The sequence below is a fragment of the Typopeltis vanoorti genome, chromosome 21 (assembly GCF_054136105.1).
Source record: "Typopeltis vanoorti isolate ZY-2024b chromosome 21, IOZ_Tvanoo_1.0, whole genome shotgun sequence".
NCBI lineage: Eukaryota > Metazoa > Arthropoda > Arachnida > Uropygi > Thelyphonidae > Typopeltis > Typopeltis vanoorti.
This window is the reverse complement of record NC_143569.1, coordinates 72,151,672-72,173,722: the sequence shown is the minus strand read 5'-3', so window position 1 is coordinate 72,173,722 and position 22,051 is coordinate 72,151,672. Positions and strand designations below refer to the sequence as shown.

The 22,051-nt window shown below is 36.1% G+C and overlaps 1 protein-coding gene across 1 annotated transcript in view; it reads left to right on the top strand.

Moving 5' to 3' along the window:
• Positions 1-22,051, top strand: part of LOC150094964 (serine/threonine-protein kinase 26-like) — a 330,587-nt gene that overhangs the window by 17,192 nt on the left and 291,344 nt on the right. Inside the window, exon 2 of the mRNA XM_090411052.1 lies at positions 6,967-7,080. Coding sequence (XP_090267178.1) covers positions 7,066-7,080 — 15 coding nt within the window. The 5' untranslated portion in view covers positions 6,967-7,065. The remainder of the gene's footprint in view (positions 1-6,966; positions 7,081-22,051) is intronic.

The following is a 22,051-nucleotide window of genomic DNA, read 5'->3' as shown; positions in this document are numbered from 1 at the left end:
TGATCTTGTTGATATAAGATTCAGTAAAGCCATTATCAAGGAAGGTGTACTTGATGTGGCTTATTTCCTGAGAGAGCAGCATTTTAGTACAGCAGAGTGTGTGCTGGATGTGCCAGAGTCTTTATGGTACAAGATTTTTGACAATTATGATGTGAAAGAACCAAATTTTATTCTAATAACAGTTTACATAAGTAAAATCTGCATTATGTTTAACTATTTGTCATGTTTTAGGTTCCAATTCATCAAGAAACTAGCATTTTTCTGGTATATGAAGGTTATGTCAAGAGCAGTTATATTAGCATTATGTTTGTTATTGCATTTTACAGGTAGTGACACAACTATGCAAAATTTCATTGCTGGAGAACTGACATGATTTGATGATTTTTCCAAAAAAAAAAAAGGGGGGGGGGAAGAAGGGGGGAAAGAAATTACACGAGTTTTCACTTTTGGCATTTATTCTCTTATAAACATTACACAGATGCTATATTATATCATATGCTATTGAAATGTCTTATTTAACCCGTTAAATGTCTTTGCACGATTGAGAAATATAACAGTGTGTATGTATAGTGCTGTTTTACTTTAGTATAAAATGTGATTGCATTGCTAAAACAGCTCTTAAAAACTCTTGTTGGCTCCATAAGAGAATCATGAGATTGAATACTAATCCTGTATGTAAGTCTTGAGAACTTCTCCAAAGTTCTGTCATTCTAGAAATACAAGCTAATATGTAATTTGATGATTGTGTTATTTTGCTTTACCACTTTTCTTGCTCTAATTCCATGGTACATTCTCTTCATGCCTGAATGATCTTTCATCATTCATGCCTGAATGATGAAAGATCATCATTCATGCCTGCCAACAGTTTGCATAGTCTCTTTTATGCATGCCCAGGAAAAAAATAATAAGGGACTATGCAAACTGTTGGCAAGCATGAATGTTAGCAACATTGCCTACACCAAACATAACAGCATCCCACCATGGCAGGTTTGCCCTCCATCCTGTAACCTCTCACTTTGTCAACTACATAAGTCTCATATTCCATATGTTTACTTACAATTGTTTCATGCACACAGAGCAGGCCACTCTGATTTCTTGCCCATGATGGTTCAAGAACTGACATCTCTGTTGGCTGTGCTGCTGTGTTTCCTGGCATTACCATCTCCAATCAAATCCCATATAATTGCAGTAATTATACAGCAGAGTTACATGCCATTCAGCTTGCATAATGCACATAAAGAAACACTGCCAAAAATGTGTAATTTATACAGACTCATTGAGCTCTTTACAGGCTATCTCCTCTCCTATGTATAATTCACGTCCAGTGCTGTGCAAAGTGTGACACCTGTTGTACAAAATGAATACCTTAATTTTGATGTTTGGTTGTGCTGGATTTCCAGCCACATTGGAATTAAGGGAATTGAGTGTAGATGCAGCTGCTAGATCAGCTCATCCTTTTTTGATGTACTGTTTTAACAGTACACAGAGTATGGTCTGTATACAGACTACATACACTTTATAAGATCAAAACTAATTGCACAATTGTAGTCATCATGGCAGGAAGCATTGACAAATTATGTGACATTATCCATTGGCATTCTAGTCAATGTAGAAAGAGAAGAGAGGAAGTTGTTCTTGCTAGGTTTTGCATAGGTCACAGTCATCTTGCACATTCTTATTTATTGATGGCTGATGACCCACCTGTGTATGAAAAATACAACACGCATCTTACTATTTGTCATATTCTGGTGGAGTGCCAATACTTTACACGAGCGAGGAATGATTTTTTTTTTTTTTTTTAGCTATCTAGCCAAGCTATGCACACTCGGGCAGATGTTATCAGACTCAGACAGATTGCATGATGTTTTTAACCTTTTACAAAGAATTAATGTGTACAAACACGTTTGACTGTAATTTTATTTATATATAAATACTGTATTGCTTAACTTAATATTTTGTACATACATATTGTTTTTACTAATTTATCTTGACTATATATGTGCTACTGTTGTGACTTTTCACCCTGTATATTGTAATCTTTGCTGTAATTTTGTTTATATGTAGATGCTACATTGCTTAATTTTTTTCTTATACATACATATTATTTACTGGTTTATGTATTGTTGTTACCTTTTGACCTTGTGTACTGCTGTAATCTTTACTATCCTGCAGTATGACCTCTGCTGTTCTTGCACCTTGGGGTCTAACACTCATCACGAGACCAACTATAACAATTGTCAATACCTATCATAATTATCCTTGAACTGATTCACTGACAAATCACTCACAGCCACCTTTGGCCACTCATTCATCACCCTCCAATCAAAAAATATAGTCCTAAAATCCCTGTCACCGTTTAATTACTTATTTCTATTATTCCCCTCTTTGTCTTTTAATAGCTAGTTTTTGAATTCCACAGACCTTCAATCTATTCTCATGGGGAGCATTCCATAGACATGTCATAACAATCTTGGTCACTTGCTACTGGATCTTCTCTGACACTTCTTCATCCCATGGAATCCACATGACCCGATTTGCTCACAGTAGTCAAATGTGGACTTATTAAAGCCTTCAGAGGAATCCTATTTCCCCTTTATAAGAATAGAATCATCTCTGCTTTTTAGTGTGTACTTAAACAATTGTGTAATCTGACTAAACATATACATGTAACTACAGTAATAAGATTTTTTAATAAGTAAATATTTCGTCCTAAGTATCATAGGACATCTTCAGTACAGTTAATTCAAACAATACTAGGAATCACATACAGTTAGGGTGCATGCTTACAATGGAATCCCTCTATGTGTGCAGTAGCATGTTATAGAATTAAATTAAAATATATCTGAAAAAAAAGGGAGGGTTTACATTAAAATAAGATAACATATATAAAATTATTTTACACAATTTAGGATGACAATTTCTCAGACTTTAGGGATAGTAAGAATGTCATTATAGTTCAGATTGGGTCTGTGATACGGCTTCAGCACTTTCTTTATATAAACGTTCATATTTATATAAAGATCTATGTAGAAATTTGGTCTTTTTCCAGTGGATCCTATGGTTTGGATTTTCAATTCCGTGTTGTGCGAGGCCAGATTTCAGTGGTTTGATAAGACGGATATGGTCTTGATGTTTCAAAGTGCTTTTGCTAATGGATCTACCTGTCTATCCATACTAGGACAATTTACAGGAACATGAACTTCATACACATGGTAATAGCATCTCAGAATTTGACTGTAATGAATATGACCATGTTGCCACCTATTGGTGAGAGTGATCATAAGGTGGCTAAAAGTGTGGAATTTTCGATTAAGACAGGGTATATGTGGAATTACCGTGCTGGCAAGTATGACAAGCTTAGGAGATTGCTTGGATCAGTGCCATGGCATGTACAACTGAGGGCTGGATGTCGATAGAGCATGGGAAGTGGTCAAGGAGCATTTACAGGAGGTTATGGCTGATTGTATACCTAGGGTCCGAATAGTAAAACAAGTAGGAGTTAAATGGATGAATAACACCATTAAGTTTGAGCTGCAAAAAAAGAAACAACTGTGGAGGGAATTTAAAGAAAGGGGTGACCTGCAGGTACATGAACGGTATAAAGTGCAGGCCAGAAGGGTAACGAGTGTGGTAAAAAAAGCAAAAGCAGATTATGAAAGGAAACTAGCTATGCAAGCAAAAGAGAATCCAAAACAATATGTTTTGGATTCAATCTGCTGCAAGCAAGGAAAAAACTGTACATGGCAAAATGATTTTAAGGAATGACGATGGTAAGGAGGTCACTGAATCAGTCGATATAGTGGAGTTACCGAGCGCACACTTTGCAAAAGTTTATCATCCAGGTGGTGACATTGAAAAAATGAAGGAGCCATTAGTTTATATGGGAATTGTGATGAAGTGGAGGTGAATAGTCTATTACAGAACCTTAATGTGAATACATCTGTGGGATTGGATGGTATACCGGCACAGGTCTTGCGTGAAGCGGCTAAGGAATTATAAGTGTCCTTGACCATGTTGTTTAATCTGAGTCTCGGGTCTGGTTTAGTCCCAAAGGTGTGGAAAGAGGGGAAAATAGTTTCACTGCAAAAAGGAGGATCCAAGACTACGGTTGCAAATTACCTACCGATCAGCATATCAGGAGTTGTTGTCAAGGTCTTGGAGAAAGTAGTCAAGGGAAAAATACAGGAATGGATTGATGAAAATGAGATACTGTACAGGGGACAGCATGGCTTTGTGAAGGGTAGATCATGCCTCAGTAACTTGCTCAACCCATGTAAACCCATTCAACCCATATAAACCCACTGTAAACCCATTTCCCTTATCCAGTTCAGCCGTCACAAGGTGACGGCTGAACTGGATAAGGGAAATGGGTTTACAGTGATACTGCTGGACCTGGCAAAGGCATTTGACAGGATACCACATAGAATTCTAATCCGTAAACTACAACATATGGGAATGGATATAGGGTTGGTGAGATGGATAGGTGGGTGGTTGATAGAGAGAGATATCAAAGAGTAGTTTATTCAGGAGTAGAGTCCAAAAGACGGCCTGTGACTAGTGGTGTGCCAAAGGGTTCTGTTCTTGGACCACTGCTGTTTAATCTGTTCATTAATGATATAGGGAAGGATCTAAGTGGAACGGTTCATTTGTTCGTGATGATGCAAAGTTGGGTAGGGCGATAGTGAATGCAGAAGATGTCAAAATCTTGCAGGATGACTTGGATAGATTGGAGTTCTGGGCTAAGGAGAATGGATATCAATTTAATGTGACAAAATGTAAGGTTATGCATTTTGGGGTGAAAAGATTAGCAGCAGTATACCACATTGGTGGAACTGTACTCCAGGAGATTGATGAGGCCAAGGGCTTGGGAGTGTTGGTGGATAGGGAGATGAAGTTTAGGGGGCACATTGAAAAAGTAGCTAAATCAGCTTATCAACTCACTTGGTTGTTGAAAAATACCTTGACGAGCAGAGACAAGCAAGTTATTGTACCTCTGTACCGAGCCTTGATAAGACCTCATCTTGACTACTGTGACCAGATTTGGTCACCTCGGTTCCTTCTTGATGGGGAGGAGGTGGAGAGGATCCAGAGGCGAGTGAATAAGATGATAGCAGGTCTATGGAATGAACCATATGAGAACAGGCTGAAGATTTGTGGGTTGCAGAAACTAGTTGATAGGCGGAAAAGGGAAGATATGATTGAGACATTCAAATTGCTAAAGGGATTCTATAGGATTAATTCAGAGGATATTTTTGGGATCAGGACTGGTGGTGGGAGAACTAGGGGACACCTATGGAAGCCGGGCAAGTGTATGGTTAGCAGGGGGTGTTAGAGCTGGGTTCTTTACTTTTAGAGTGGTAAATGAATGGAATAAGCTGCCAGAGTCTGTTGTGGGTGCTATAACGGTGAGCGAGAGCGAGTTCAAGGCAAGGTATGATAGATACTGTGAGAATGTCGTATAGTTGTGTGGACATGATGTTTAGGGCCTCCCTCGATGAGTCTAAGGATTCCCTGGAGTCGCCCGAAATAATAATAATAATACATGCCAGGTAGCATCAGATGTGAGAGTTTGTCTTTAGGAGAAGGTAACCAATTGTGGATCTGGTTGATTGGTTTGTAGGTAGCAGCCAATTTATATTTCCTCATAATTGATGTTTTCGGAAATGCCTTTGACATAAGGCATGGGAATCCTACGGGCTTGTTCTTGTCTTGATGTGTGGGGAAGTGACTGATTTTTTGAGTTGTTTTTGGGTTGTATCCATTTTGTATGGCTGTATTTTGGATTGTTTCCAATTCTTGGTTTAAAGATTCTTTGGAGGAGCAGAGTCTGTGTGCTCTGGTTACTAATGATTTAATGATGCCAAATTTTGGAGATGGATGATGAGCCGATGAATTGTGAATGTAACAACCTGAAAATGTCGGCTTACAATAGACAGAAGTGATGATAGAACCATCTTCTTTTCTTTGGATGTGTACATCCAGGAAGGAGATACCCTTTGGAGATTCTTTTTCTAATATGAATTTGATGCTAGGATGAAGAAGGTTGATTTTATCTAGAATTGTGTAATCTGATGTGCTGTTTTAGTTACTTTTGCAATATGTCCTCAAGTTCAACTTCCTGTCTGCAGTCATTCTCAAACTCCTGACCTGATCAATTTCCTGCAGTTCATTTCCATTATTTAGTACACAGCTTGTAATCTATTCATTCCAAAGCCCATGTTACCTTATGCTCTGCCACATTTAATTTGCAGCCATTTACCTATGCTCAAACTACCAGTCTATTTAAGTCATCTGTAGGATTTTTTTTCCCTCATCTTCATTGATTATCTCTTTTCCTAGATTTGCATCATTATCAGACAACTGATTATTTCCTTTTAAATAATTTCCTCTATCATTGATGCACACATCAAACAACAGACGACCAAGTACTGAGCCATGTGGTACACGACTAGTCACTTTTTTTCCCCAGACTCAGCTCCCTCCATATCACACTGTTTGATATTAGCCCAAATATATATATTTTAAAAAAATATGTTATGTGAATCCTGCCACAAAGAGTTGACAATCTGTACCACACTTAATGACCATGAGTAGCCTGACATACCAGTAATCATTACATCTTTACTAAAACACTCTGAAACTGTATCACTGACCTGAAAATCAGGTCAGTGATACAGTCTTTTAGTAAAGATCAATCACAATCTCCCCTTCTATTTTTTGCATTGCACTTCCACTAGTAATTTTATCTTTAAACTCACACATGTATTTGATTGATTATGGGTAAAACCAAACAAACAAACAATAGTATTGGATTTTTCATTTTATTACTATAGTGTAATCCTTTACTGATAATTTTTAGTTGAACTTATAATTTTTACTAGGTTAGATTATTCATCAATTTTGTTTTATTGTAAGTCCAAATAACTTGCATTGTTTTTTTTTAATTCAAATATGCTTTATTTTCAGATTAATTTGAGAAAATTATATATCAAGTGTAGCCAAAAAAAAAAAAAAAAGACTTATTTACAGATGAACTGATCGACCTTACTAGGATAAAGAAGGAATATGGCATTTAATGAGGTAAATTATTTTAAAATAATTGCAAGTTCTAGGAGATTATGAAAGATTGTGATTGTTTACTCAAGAACTCTATTCTTTAGTATCTTGATCATACTTTTTACTCATTACAACAAAATTCAACACATTACATTTCGAAAAGAGAGGTTTTTCCCTCCCACAGAACAAACTGACCAGCGCACATTCACCTATGATCTTAACTGTTTTGGCATTAATTCTAAACAACTAATACTACCACTTGCTACACTGACAGAACCTCTTTATTGTGAGGACAACCTTATATTTTTTCTTTATTTGGAAAGATCATCATCAAATTCCTTGAAAAATTTACATCATTACTAACTTCCTATCTACAATTTTCCTCCAAATCAGTCTGTTACTTGTCAAGACGCCAACATTATCAGATCTTATATTTCTATCGTCTAAGGCACTTTGTACTGTATCAATCCACCTAATCTTGATCTTCTTCGGGGTCGTTTTCCTGCCAACCTGGCAGAGAAAGAACACTTGCTTTGCTAATCTTTCCTCGCCCATTCTGTTTAATGACCATACCACCTGAGATTAGCTCTGCTAAAGCATTCCTGGATGCTGGCAATGTCAAGTTCTTTCCTAATATGATATTGCCATTGATGCCATCTGTTCACACCTCTAATCTTTCTCAGGGCTCTCATATCTGCAGTCTCTGGTCTTTGGTCAGGTGTTTTACTTCTGACCCAGCTCTCAGATCCATAAGTTAAAACTGGTTTGAACACTGTCTTGTATACTGCTAATTTAGTGTTCCAACTAATTTCTCACTTATTCCATATGAATTTATTCAGTTGACTTCCTACCATACTAGTTTTGTTGATTCTGTTGTATATTTCTATATTTAATTTACCATCTTCACAAAAAATGGTGCCTAAGTAGGTGAAATGTTTTACTTGTTCCACCAGTTCTCCATTCACAATACAGTTGACATTTTCAACGATTCTGCCTATTTTCATTGTCTTTGTCTTTTTATTGCTGACCTTCATACCATATGAATTACAACAGTTATTCAATTTAGTCAGAGAATCTTGCAAACTTGTAGCAGATTTATTTAGAAGTATAACATCGTCCATATAAAGCAAAGAGCTGACATTAACCTCTCCAATTTTGATATCATGTTTAATACCACTTTCCTTCATAGTGTGATCCATATAGATAATGAATAACAGAGGGGGATAATGTACATCCTTGTCTCACACCAGATTTAACATTAAACCATCTTCCTATACTTCCTTCAACTTTAACTGCTGACTTAAAACTCAAATAAAGACTAAGTATTGCTTGTTATAATGCCCCATTGACACCATATAACTGTAGCACTGTAGCATATTGAATAGCTTCTCTCTTGGCACCTTGTCATATGCCTTTTCCAAATCGACAAAACTTAAATACAGATTTTTGTTATATTCCCATGATTTCTCCACTATTTGTCGTAAAGTGAAGATCTGTTCCTGCAGCCTCTATTTGACCTGAATCCAGCTTGTTCTTCACCAAGCTTTTCTTCCACAATTCTTCTCAACCGTTTCTCAAGTATACTTGCATAAATCTTACCACGAACACTCAGTAGGGAAATACCTCTGTAATTCTCTCATTCAGTTTTATTTCCCTTTTTATATATGGGTACTATGAGAGCTCTACTCCAATCATCGGGAATTCGTCCCTCTTTCCAGGCATTCTGAACTATGCAGTGCAGCCACTGTAAGACTTTTATACTAACATACATCAGCATTTCTGGTCGAATATCATCTACTCCTGCTGCCTTTCCACATTTCAAGCCTTTGATAACTTTTTCTACTTCAAGTATGAATATGTGTTCCTGTTGAGTATTTTTTACCACTGTGCTATCACTGCTTGTTTCATTGAGCAATTTTTCGAAGTAATTACTCCATACTTCGAGGATATCTTGTTCTCCCATTTTCATGTCACCTTTATCGTCTCTAACTCCTTTTACAGCACTCTTTCCTCCATTCCTAAGCTTCTTCAACAACTCCAGAATATTTTGCCACCTTCTTGATATTTATTTTCTATGTTCTCGCCAAAGTCCTCCCGTGACTTTTATTTATCTAGTTTTACACAGTGTTTCGCTTTCTTACATTTGTCTCTGTATTCTCTAAGAGCACAAGCTGACTTTTGATATGCTTTCTTCTTTTCCTTCACTGCTTTTTTAACTTCCTGTGTCCACCATGGAGTTCTAATTTTTCTATCCTTGCAGACAACTTCACCACATGCCTCTCTAGCTGAATCAATCAATATTTTCTTCAAGGCTTGCCACTGAATCTCCAAGGTTTGGGTCCAGTTCTCACAGTCTTTCATTTTTTCTTCAATAATCTTTGTGTATTTTAGTTTACAGTTCACATCTGAGAGCTGCTCAACTTTTATTTGCTTTAAAACTTTCTTGCATGTTATTCATTTCAATATGAAATTCAATTTTATCCTGCTCAAGACTAAATAGTGATCACTTCCAATTTCAAATCCTCTATACACTGGTGTCCTACACTAGGGAGAAAACATCACTATCAACAATAACATAGTCAATGAGACTTTTCTTATTCCTTGCCTCTTTTCTCCATGTGAATTTGTGCACATTTTTATGTTGGAACATGGTGTTAGTAATAATCAGTCCATGTCCTGAGCAGAAATCCAACAGATATTTGCCATTATTATTAGCTTTGCTCTTTTCTCCAAATTTTCCTAAAATATCATTGTATGTCTGACAATCATTTCCTACTCTGCTATTTAGATCCCCAACAAGGACCAACTTTTCCTTTTTCATTGTGTCAGTTGTTTTTTCTGAAGCCTCAAAAAAATTCCTCCACTTCTACCTTAGTAGAACCTTCTGTGGGACCATAGGCACAAATGTCTCATTGTCCAGTTCCCCATTCTCATATTTGACCACATCTGCCTTGACTACATGCTATTCAAGAAGATTAGCCTCGTATTTTGTGTTGAATACTATGGCTACCCCTTCTTTTCCTTGATTGTCATTGCCTGAATATAACATTTTGTATTTATTTCTCAGAAAGATCTGACCAGTTTTTGTCTTTTTTGTTTCAGTCACCCCTATTATGTCGATCTGGTACTTATCTAATTCCTCAGTAAGCTCCATTTCTTTGCCATTCAGGCTTCTTATGTTGATAGTACCGATCTTTAACTCTGGTGATGTTGAGTTGGGGTGTGCTTTCAGATTTGTTCCAGTAGCTGACTTTTCGCTGTTCGCCCTGGTTCCCTGGCGAAAACAACGGGTGGGGGGCCTTGTGTAACCGGGCGACACCCCAGCCGGCATGAAATTTTGTCAAGCTGTACCATCATTTTGTATATTGGTTTAAGCCAATAAGAATACAATTTGGTCGGCTAAATTCCAAATTGCCAGCTCATCCTCATTCGTTCAGTATCCAGGTAGATACCCAACAGGGTGCACCACGAGAAGGTGAGGATTGGACATTAGGTCAGAAGCTGTGGTCGGTTCTCTGCATTCCTTTAAATGCTATGTGGAGGTCTCCTCTCAGTTATACATAAGTTCAAATCCTGAACTTAGGATATGAGCAACCATTATAAAAGCTTTTTCAACAGAAAGAGAGTGAGTTAGCAGTTTCACCTGGAGGTGATAGCATGTTGTCTTAGAAACTATTTTTTGCATCTCACAAAACAGACACACTGGCTGGAGAACATATGCAACTAACAGATAAATACTGCTCATAGCTTTAGTTGCTTTGATTATAATTCAATCCATACCAAAGCTATATTAACAGCAGTCTAAAGGCTATATTTGTCCCATAAAAAAGAACAATGTATTTTGTGTAACTTTTTTTTTTTCTTTAATGTTTTTCTATGTGTCTCGTATTGAGAAATTATTCTTTTTATTTTTCTGTCTTTCTTCCAATAACATTTCATGTTATGCGAAGAAAGACAGAAAAATGAACACAATTTAGCGTTCTTAAACTAAGGGACATGTATGGATGTCTAAAAAAAATTGAAGATAGTAGTAAAAATAATGCATAAACATTATCAAATTCCTGATATATGTCTTCAAGGTGAGGGGATTACAGGATATTATGATAGTAATATATGAAAATCTTAAATCAGTACTGACTTCCTATTGACAGTTTTCCTTCAAATTAATCTGTTATCTGTCTGGATGCCCATATCGTCGGACCTTTTTTTTATATTACTCCCATGCATAAGAGGCAGCAAAGCTTATAGCAAATAAATGCTGTATGTGGATAAGGGGTCAGAGACAGAGTAATCTGTTGATATTTTTTGTAAAGTGCTGGTTGATATTAAGCTGTTTATTCTTCTTAAACTAATATTTTGTACTTCTAAGACACTTCTTACTATATCAGACCATCTAGATTTTGGTCTTCCTCTTGGTCTGTTTTCTATTTTCCTAGCTAAAAAATACTCATTTTGCTTACATTTCCTCTCCCATTCTGTTACTACCCTAGAATGGCTTTGCTTACACACTTGTGAATGCTATCAATTTTCAGGTTCCTGCCTAATATCCTAATTTTTAATGTGGTTCTGCCATTGGTTTCATCTGTTCTGATAATTTTTCTCACAACTCTTTTATCTATGGTGTCTAGTCTTTAATCAACGGTTCTGCTTCTAACTGAGCTTTCAGATCCATTAATTAAAATTGGTTTGAATATTGCAGCTATTTTAGTGTTTTGACTAATTTCTCTGTTATTCTGTATAAATTTATTTGTTGCCATACAGCTTTTGCTGATTCTGTTGTCTCTTTCCATATTTAGTTTACCATCTTCACAAAAACTTGTGACTAAATAGCAGAATGTTTTACTTGTTCTATAAATTCTCCATTCAGGGTGCAGTTGATGTTTTCAATGTTTCTGCATGTTTTTTTAGTTTTGTCTTTTATTGCTGATTTTCATACCAAATTTATCGCAGCATTTATTCAGTTTAGTTGGGGAATCTTGTAGACCTGTAAAGAACTGATTTTAATGTTTCGAATTTTGATATCAGACTTAATGCAACTTACCTTCATAATTAAAATCCATATAAATGATGAATTAACAATTAACATCAAATTATCATTCTGTATCTCCATCAATTCTAGCTGCTGACTTACAACTTATAGATGTAAATGTCTTTTTTATACCATAAAATTGTAGCATTTTGAACAACTTTTCTCTTAGCAGTTTGTCAATATGCCATTTCCAGATCCACAAAACTCAAATATTCTTATTGCATTCCCATGATTTCTCAGCTAATTGTCTTAAAGTGAAAATCTGATCCTGAGAACCTCTGTTTGGCCTGAACCTTGCTTGTTCTTAGTTTTTTTCCACAATTTTTTTTTAGCCTTTTCTCAGGTATGTTTACATAACTCTTACCTGGAATACTCAGTGCAGCAACTGTATAACTTTTATACTTCCATATTTGAGCATTTCTTGTTGATTATTATCTACTCTAGCTGCCTTTCACGTTTGAGGTTTTTGATGGCTTTTTCTACCTATATTAACACGTTCGCTGCCACGCTACTTCGGCATAGTCTGTTCCCGTACGCCAAGCAATTTCACTTCTTCAAGATCAGTACGGTAATCTCGTTGCCGGCGGTAAGCGTCATACAAGTATACTCGTAGTTGGCTTGTGCAGAGCATATACTGTCTATGAGAATACACAGTTTTGAAGCTGGCTCCACAAGCCAAGCATTTTCACTTCTTCAAGGTCAGTACAGTAATCTCTTTGCCGGCAGGAAGCGTCATACGAGTATACTCATAGCTGGCTTGTGTAGCTGGTTTACCAACTACGAGTATACTCGTAGTTGGCAGCGAACGTGTTAATGATATGTACAACTGACTGTTTTTGTTTTGAATGTTTTCTACCACTGTTCTATCACTTGTTTCAAAGTTATTACTCCAGACAACTAGCATATCCTTATCTTCAGTTTTCATGTCATCTTTATCATTTCTGATTCTTTTTACTGTACTCTGTCTAAATTTCTATGTTTTTTGATAGCCTTTAGAACATTTTGCCACCTTCCTGTAATATCTCTTCTATATTTTTACCAAGGTCTTCCTATAACTTTAGTTTAGCTGCTTTTACACATATTTCCAATATTTTTCTCTGTATTCTCTCAGTGCACATGATGATTTGCTTGCTAGGAATTTTCAGTATGATTTCTTCTTTTCTATAACTGCCTCTTTGACTTCCTGAGTCAAATGAATTTATTTTCTGTGATTGGAGACAATGCCTGCATGCTGCAAGCTTCCCTGCAAGCTTTGCTGCATGCTTCCCTGGATGAATCAGTCACTGTTTCCTTCAGAGTTTGCCAGTAAGTGTACAAGGTTTGATTTTTGATTTCAAACTCTTTCATTTTAAAAAATAATAATATTTATATATTTAATCTCCAATTTGCCTCTTAAAGGGTGCTTGACTTTGATTATTTTTTAAAATTTTCTTATACTTTTTTACTATGTAATCTTATCTTGCTCAAAGCTAAATGACCACTTAAAATCTAATTAAATATTTAATGGATACTCTTTGTCCTGAACCAAACATCATGAAGATTTTACTATCAACAACAGCACAGTCATTTAGGCTTTAATTTATCATCATCAAATTCCTGATATATATCCTCAAGGGGTGTACAGGATATGATAGTACTACATGAAAAATTACATCATTACTAACTTCCTATCTACAATTTTTCTCCAAATCAGTCTGTTACCTGTCAAGACTCCAACATTATCAGATCTTATATTTCTATTATCTAAGGCACTTTGTACCGTATCAATCCGCCCATATCTTGGTCTTCCTCTGGGTCTTTTTCCTGCCAACCTGGCAGAGAACGCTTGTTTTGCTAATCTTTTCCCATTCTGTTTAAATGACCATACCACCTGAGATTACCTCTGCTAACAATTAGCCCTGTTAGCAATGTTAGCAGAGGTAATCTTGACAATGCTAGCAATGTCAAGTTCTTTACTAATATCCTCGTTTTTAATACGATATTCCTGTTCATGCCACTAATCTTTCTCAACACATATATCTGCGGTCTCTAGTCTTTGGTCAAGTGTTTTACTTCTGACCAGCTCTCAGATCCATAAGTTAAAATTGGCTTGAATACAGTCTTGTATACAGCTAATTTAGTATTTTGGCTAATTTCTCTCTTATTCTTTATAAATTTATTCAGGTGACTTCCTACCATACCAGCTTTGTTGATTCTGTTGTCTATTTCCATATTTAATTTATCATCTTCACTAAAAATTGTGCCTAAGTAGCTGAAATATTTTACTTGATCTATAGGTTCTCCATTCACAATGCAGTTGATATTTTCAATGTTTCTGCCTATTTTCATTGTCTTTGTCTTTTTAATGCTGACCTTCATACCATATCTATTACAACAGTTATTCACTTTAGTCAGGGAATCTTGCCGACTTGTAATGGATTTATTTAGAATTATAACATCATCCACATAAAGTAAAGAACTGAGATTAACATCTCCAATTTTGATATCATGTTTAATACCACTTTCTTTCATAATGTGATCCATATAGATAATGAATAACAGATGGGATAATGTACATCCTTGTCTGACACCAGATTTAACATTAAACCACCTTCTTGTACTTCCTTTAACTTTAACTGCTGACTTGCAACTCAAATAAAGACTAAGTATTGCTTGATATAATGCCCCATTGACACCATATAACTGTAGTGTATTGAATAGCTTCTCTCTTGGCACCTTGTCATATGCCTTTTCCAAATCGACAAAACTTAAATACAGATCTTTGTTATATTCCCATGCTTTCTCAACTAATTGTCGTAAAGTGAAGATCTGATCCTGACAGCCCCTATTTGGCCTGAATCCAGCTTGTTCTTCACCAAGCTTTTCTTCCACAATCCTTCTCAACCGTTTCTCAAATATACTTGTATGTATCTTACCAGGAACACTCAGTAGAGAAATACCTCTGTAATTCTCATATTCAGTTTTATTTTCCTTTTTATATATGAGAGCTCTACTCCAATCATCGGGAATTCGTCCCTCTGTACAGGCCTTCTGAACTATGCAGCACAGCCACTGGAAGACTTTTATACCTCCATACTTGAGCATTTCTGGACGAATATCATCTACTTCTGCTGCCTTTCCACATTTCAGGCTTTTGATGGCTTTTTCTAATTGAAGTATGGGTATGTATTCCTGGCTGCATGCCTGGTCAGTGTTTTTTATCATTGTGCTGTCATCACTGCTTGTTTCATTTAGCAATTTTTCGAAGTAATTACTCCATACTTCAAGGATATCTTTTTCTCCTGTTTTCCTGTGACCTTTATCATCTCTTAATTCCTTTTATAGCACTCATTCCTCCATTTCTGAGCTTCTTCAACAACCTCCAGAATATCTTGCCACCTTCTTGATATTTATTTTCTATGTTCTTACTAAAGTCTTCCCATGACTTTCGTTTAGTTAATTTTTTACACAGCGTTTAGCTTTCTTACATTTGTCTCTGTATTCTCTAAGAGCAAAAGCTGACTTATTTGCCAGGAACTTTTGATATGCTTTCTTTTCCTTCATTGCCTCTTTAACTTCCTGTGTCCACCATGGAGTTCTGATTTTTCTATCCTTGCAGACAACCTCACTACATGTCTCTCTGGCTGAAACAATCAGTGTTTTCTTCAAGGCTTGCCACTGAATCTCCAAGGTTTGGGTCCAGTTCTCAAACTCTTTCATTTTTTCTTCAATAATCTTTGTGTATTTTAGTCTACAGTTCACATCTGAGAGCTGCTCAACTTTTATTTCCTTTAAAACTTTCTTACATGTTATTCTTTTCAATATGAAATTCAATTTTATCCTGCTCAAGACTAAATAGTGATCGCTTCCAATTTCAAATCCTCTGTACACTCTGGTGTCCTGCACCAGGGAGAAAACATCACTATCAACAATAACATAGTCAATGAGACTTTTCTTATTCCTTGCTTCTTCTCTCCATGTGAATTTGTGCACATTTTTATGTTGGAACATGGTTTTAGTAATAACCAGTCCATGTCCTGAGCAGAAATCCAACAGGTATTTGCCATTATTATTAGCTTTTTTCTTTTCTCCAAATTTTCCTAAAATATTTTGTATGTCTTACAATCATTTCCTACTCTGCTATTTATATCCTCAACAAGGACCAACTTTTCCTTTTTCATTGTGTCAGTTGTTTTTTCTGAAGCCTCAAAAAATCCCTCCACTTCTCCTTTAGTAGAACCTTCTGTGGGACCATAGGCACAAATAAGTCTCATTGTCCAGTTCCCCCATTCTGATATTTGCCACATCACTCTACTTGAGACTGCTTGCCATTCAAGAAGATTAGCCTCGTATTTAGTGTTGAATACTATGGATACTCCTTCTTTTCCTTGATTGTCATTGCCTGAATATAACATTTTGTATTTATTTCTCAGAAAGATCTTACCAGTTTTTGCCTTTTTTTGTTTCAGTCACCCCTATTATGTCAATCTGGTACTTATCTGAAGCCTCAAAAAATCCCTCCACTTCTCCTTTAGTAGAACCTTCTGTGGGACCATAGACACAAATAAGCCTCATTGTTCAGTTCCCCCATTCTGATATTTGCCACATCACTCTAATTGAGACTGCTTGCCATTCAAGAAGATTAGCCTCGTATTTAGTGTTCAATACTATGGATACTCCTTCTTTTCCTTGATTGTCATTGCCTGAATATAACATTTTGTATTTATTTCTCAGAAAGATCTTACCAGTTTTTGCCTTTTTTTGTTTCAGTCACCCCTATTATGTAAATCTGGTACTTATCTGAAGCCTCAAAAAATCCCTCCACTTCTCCTTTAGTAGAACCTTCTGTGGGACCATAGGCACAAATAAGCCTCATTGTCCAGTTCCCCCATTCTGATATTTGCCACATCACTCTAATTGAGACTGCTTGCCATTCAAGAAGATTAGCCTCGTATTTAGTGTTGAATACTATGGATACTCCTTCTTTTCCTTGATTGTCATTGCCTGAATATAACATTTGGTATTTATTTCTCAGAAAGATCTTACCAGTTTTTGCCTTTTTATGTTTCAGCCACCCCTATTATGTCAATCTGGTACTTATCTAATGCCTCAACTAGCTCCATTTCTTTACCATTCAGGTTTCTTATGTTGATAGTACCGATCTTGAACTCTGGTGATGTTGAGTTGGTGTGGATTTTAGGATTTGTTCCAGTAGCTGACATTTTGCTGTTTGCCAGGTTCCCTGGTAAAAACAACGAGGGCCTTATTTAACCAGGCGACGCCTGAACTGCATGAAATTCTGTCATGTTGTACCATCATTTTTTATTTTGGTTTAAGCCAATAAGAATACAATTTAGTTGGCTAAATGCCAAATTGCCAACCCATCCTCATTCGTTCAGTATCCAGGTTGATACCTAACAGGGTGCATCGTGAGAAGGTGAGAATTGGACATTAAGTCAGAAGCCCTGATCGATTCTCCGCATTCCTTTAAAGGCTATGTGGAGGTCTCATCTCAATTATATAACTTTGACCCTTAAGCATCCCTGTTATCCTTTTTATAAGGGTTTAATAAGGTTCTAGCCTATTGTGTGTAGATCTTGCCTAGATTCCTTGTGAATGAGGAAGTTGTGAAGATGATCCAAAGGTAAGTGATGACGATTGTGATAGGATTATGGAATGCTTCATATGGGGGATAGATTGAAGGTCTGTGGATTTCAGAAGATATTTGGAAAAGAGGGGATTCACAGAAACATTTAAGTTATTAAAATCATTTTTACAGGATTGACATAAAGACTTTTCAGTGTATGTCGTGAAGGGAGAGAACAAGGGGTTTATCACTGGAAATTGTAAGAGCATGGTTAGCAAGGATGTGAGGACTAGATTTTTTTCTTGGTGGGTGATGATAGAGTGGAATGCATTGCCAGGGGTAGCATTGGTGAGTGAGTTCGTGGAGAAATATGATCGGTATTTTGGGAATAATAGTTAGCACAAGCCTTCCATGATGAGTCTTTGACTGTATGGAGATAATTGAGAATATAATATTGTATTTACTCGCATATATCTTGCACCCCTGATATTACTTTACGAAAAAAAGAAATTAAAAAGTTTCGCATATACCTTGCATACATTCATGAAGAGGAAAAGTATTTCTTTGCATTGAAGGGCATCCTTTTGCCAAAGAATGCTGAAAGATTTTGAGGATAAAGTGATGGATTTTCATCACTATATGATTCAACTTAGGAAGAGCAATAACTATATGTTATCACAAACATCCAGTGTCAATCAAACACACCTCAATTCTAACAGGCCACACCAAACAGCACTAACAGACAAAAGGTGAAAAAAAGCTCAGTAATGTGCACAGCTGGAAGTGAAAAACAGTGATGCACCATCATGCTCACAATTACTGCAGATGGAAGAAAGTTGCCTCCTTATGTAATATTCAAATGTAAAACAATGCCGAAGGATAAATTTCCCCCTGGAATTCATGTAAGAGTTCAAGAAAAAGGGTGGATGGACACTACAGTAGTTCAAGATTGGATTAGAACAGTTTGGAACAAATGGCCATGTGCCTTATTTTGATGCCCGGCTCTCCCTGGTAGTTTCCACGGACACTTTGGACCTGAAATAGTAAAATAACTTTCGGATGTGAAGACTGATGTGGCCATTATTCAGGTGGTCTTACACCTTGTCTACAGCCCTTGGATGTATTAGTCAACAAACCATTCAAGGATTACGTACGAAAATTCTACACGGAGTGGATGGCAGCTTCGACCTACGATTATCAATTAACAATGAGTTTAAATTTAAGATGAACCACTCTGAGGCAGCACTAAAAGTAAGATTCAAAGGTATATCTGGCACAGTCAGTAGGATGATTCAAAGTGATATTAAACTGAGTGTTAAAATAAAGAATATTAAATGCACTTCATTTTAGGATTGCTTAATGGTCAAAGTCAAATAACAGAGGAGACCTCCGCATCACCTTTATGGAATTTGGAGGACTGACCAGGGTTTCTGACCTAATGTCCATTCGTTACCTTCATGTGGTGCATCCCATTTAGTAAGTATCAACTGGGTACTGAACAAACAAGGATGGGTTTTCAATTTGGGACTTAGTCGACCAAATTTTACTCTATAATTGGTGAGACTGTATAAATGATAAGATTTCATGTCAGCTGGGGGCATCTCCCATTTAAAAAAATGTCCACTGTTTTTATCAGCGAACCAGGGCAAGCAATGAAAATTTAATTTCTGGAACAAACTCAAGCTCAACAAAGAAGAACAATCCTACCATCACAAGAACTGAAGACAGAAAAGATTAATATCAGGAGTATTAATGGAAAGGAAATTGAGCATACAGAAGAACTGGAAAACATGGACATAATTGGTATCACTGAAACAGAGAAGATAAAAACAGGTGAGATCTTACTAAATGATAAGTATCGGATGTTACCAGTACTGTAACTAGCTTTTCATGGGCCATATGCAAGATTTTATTTTTGCCCCCCCCCTCCCACCTTTTGTTTTTGGAAAAAAAAAAAAAAATAATAAAAATACGATAGAAATAGAAATTTGGTTTATAAATATTATAATATATGTTTATGAATCAGCAACATTTAAAATTTGAAAATGAAAATATAATACTGATTATTTTTTGATACCCCATTTCACGGTCCCATTCATACTGGGGCCCTTTTCCTGTGCACCCATTGTACCTGCCTAGTTGCAATGGGTGCAATTAGGGCAATCATAGCAATAGCATTCAATGCAAACATGAAGATAAACTTTTTGATTCAAAGGCAATTTCAAGAGTTAGTTATGTGCACAAACTTCAAAATAGGGAAATGGATAATGAAACTTATCTGTGCCTATGGTCCCACAGATGGTTCTCCTATGGATGAAGTGGAGGAGTTTTTCAAGACATTAGAGCAAGTGGCTAACAAAAAAAAAATTGAGAGTGGTACTTGTTGGAGATCTAAACAGTAGAATAGGAAGTGAATCCTACCAAGCATACAGAAATGTTTTAGAAAAATTTGGAGCAAAGGGCAAGGCTAATAAGAACAGTATCTGTTGAATTTTTGCTCAGGATGTGGACTAGTCATTACTTACATCACGTTCCAACATAAAGAAGTGCACAAGTTCACATGGAGAGAAAACACAAAGAAAAGCCTCATTGACTATGTTATTGTTGATAGTGATATCTTCATATGCTGGTTGAGGATGCAAGAGTGTACAGAGGATTTGAAATCAGAAGTGACCATCACTTAGTTTTAAGTAGGAAAATAATGAATATCACATTGAAAGAACAATACGCAAAATAGTTTTAAAAAGAATTAAAGTTGAGCAATTTTTACAGGTAAACTGTAAACTCAGCTATACAAACATTATTGAAGAAAGAATGAAACAGTTCCAAAACAAGAACCAAACCTTGGAGTTTCAGTGGCAAACTGAAAAAAACATTGATTCAGCTAAGGAGATATGTAATGAATTTGTCTGCAAAGATAGAAAAATAAGAACGCCATGCCTGACACAAGAAGTTAAAGAAGCAGTCCATGAAAATAAGAAAGCATACTGAAAGTTCGTAGCAAATAAATCAGCAGATACCCTAAATGAATACAGAGAAAAATGTATTCATTTAGGGTATCTGCTGATACCCTAAATGAGAGCTATACTATCTATGAAAGTAGCTGAACTAAAGTCATGGGAAGACTTTGATAAGAATATAGAAGGTAATATCAGGAAAGTGGCTATGTTCCAGAGGCTATTGAAAAAGCTCAGAAATGGTGGAAAGAATACTGTAACATGAAAACTGAAGATAAGGATATCCTAGATATCTGGAGTAATTACTTTGGGAGATCGTTAAATGAAACAAGCAGTGAGAGAATGGTAGTAGAAAATTTTCAAGAGAGTACATATCAATACTTGAGGTAGAAAAAACTGCTAAAAACTTGAAATGTGGAAAGGCAGCTGAAGTAGATGATATTTAGACCAGAAATGCTCAATTATGGAGGTACAAAAGTTTTGCAGTGGTTGTTCTACATAATTCAGAGGGCTTGGTTAGAGGATCGAATTCTAGATGATTGGAGTAGAGCTGTCATAGTTCTTATCTATAAAAAAGGGAATGAAGCTGAATGTGAGAATTACAGGAGCTACAAATGCTGGAAAAAGGGGATACAATGACTGGTGAACAAAATTGCAACAAAGTTTCAAAGTTCTTCAATGTCATGTTCGATTGTTCTGTGGTGCTGTAGGTGAAGAATTCATTTCTATAAATGACAGTGTCACACCACATCAGACACGAGCAGTGGAGATACATCTGAAGAACAAGGATATTAATTGAATTGACTGGCCAGCACACTCCCCAGGTCCCATATAGGGAGATGCATTGCTGCCCGAAATTCCCCTCCAGGAAACAAACAAGGCTTAATCCTTGCTTTGAATGAGGAGTGGGCCAGTTTTCCTCAGCAACTCCTGATCATTTGGTGCTAAGCATGGTATGATGTTGTGAGAGCTGCATCACAGTTCAGGGTGAATATATTCCATACTGAAATGTGTCTATGCATAGTTTTCTGTAAGCACTGTACATTAATTCCTTAACTACTTCCATAGAAAATTTGTAATTTGCTAAAAAAAAAAAAAAAAATTGCAATTTAATTTGTATGAAATTTATAACACATTTTTTGTGTAATATAATTTATTAGTATGCTGGCAATAAATTTATGTCCACATTTGGCTGTAGTCATGAAATTTTTTTTATATACAGATAAAAATATAGCTCAACCTTAGCTTTTGGACACCAGTATACATATTACAATATACCTTTATATTGTATATATATATAATATTTGTAAAATCAAGTATTACCAGATTATAACACAGATTTTCCTTCTATATTGGATGGATAGCTTTAAGCATTATGTTTCTCTGTGAAAACTAGCTAGTATTAAGACAGTTCATGCTTGCAGTACTGCTTACTGTTGAAAG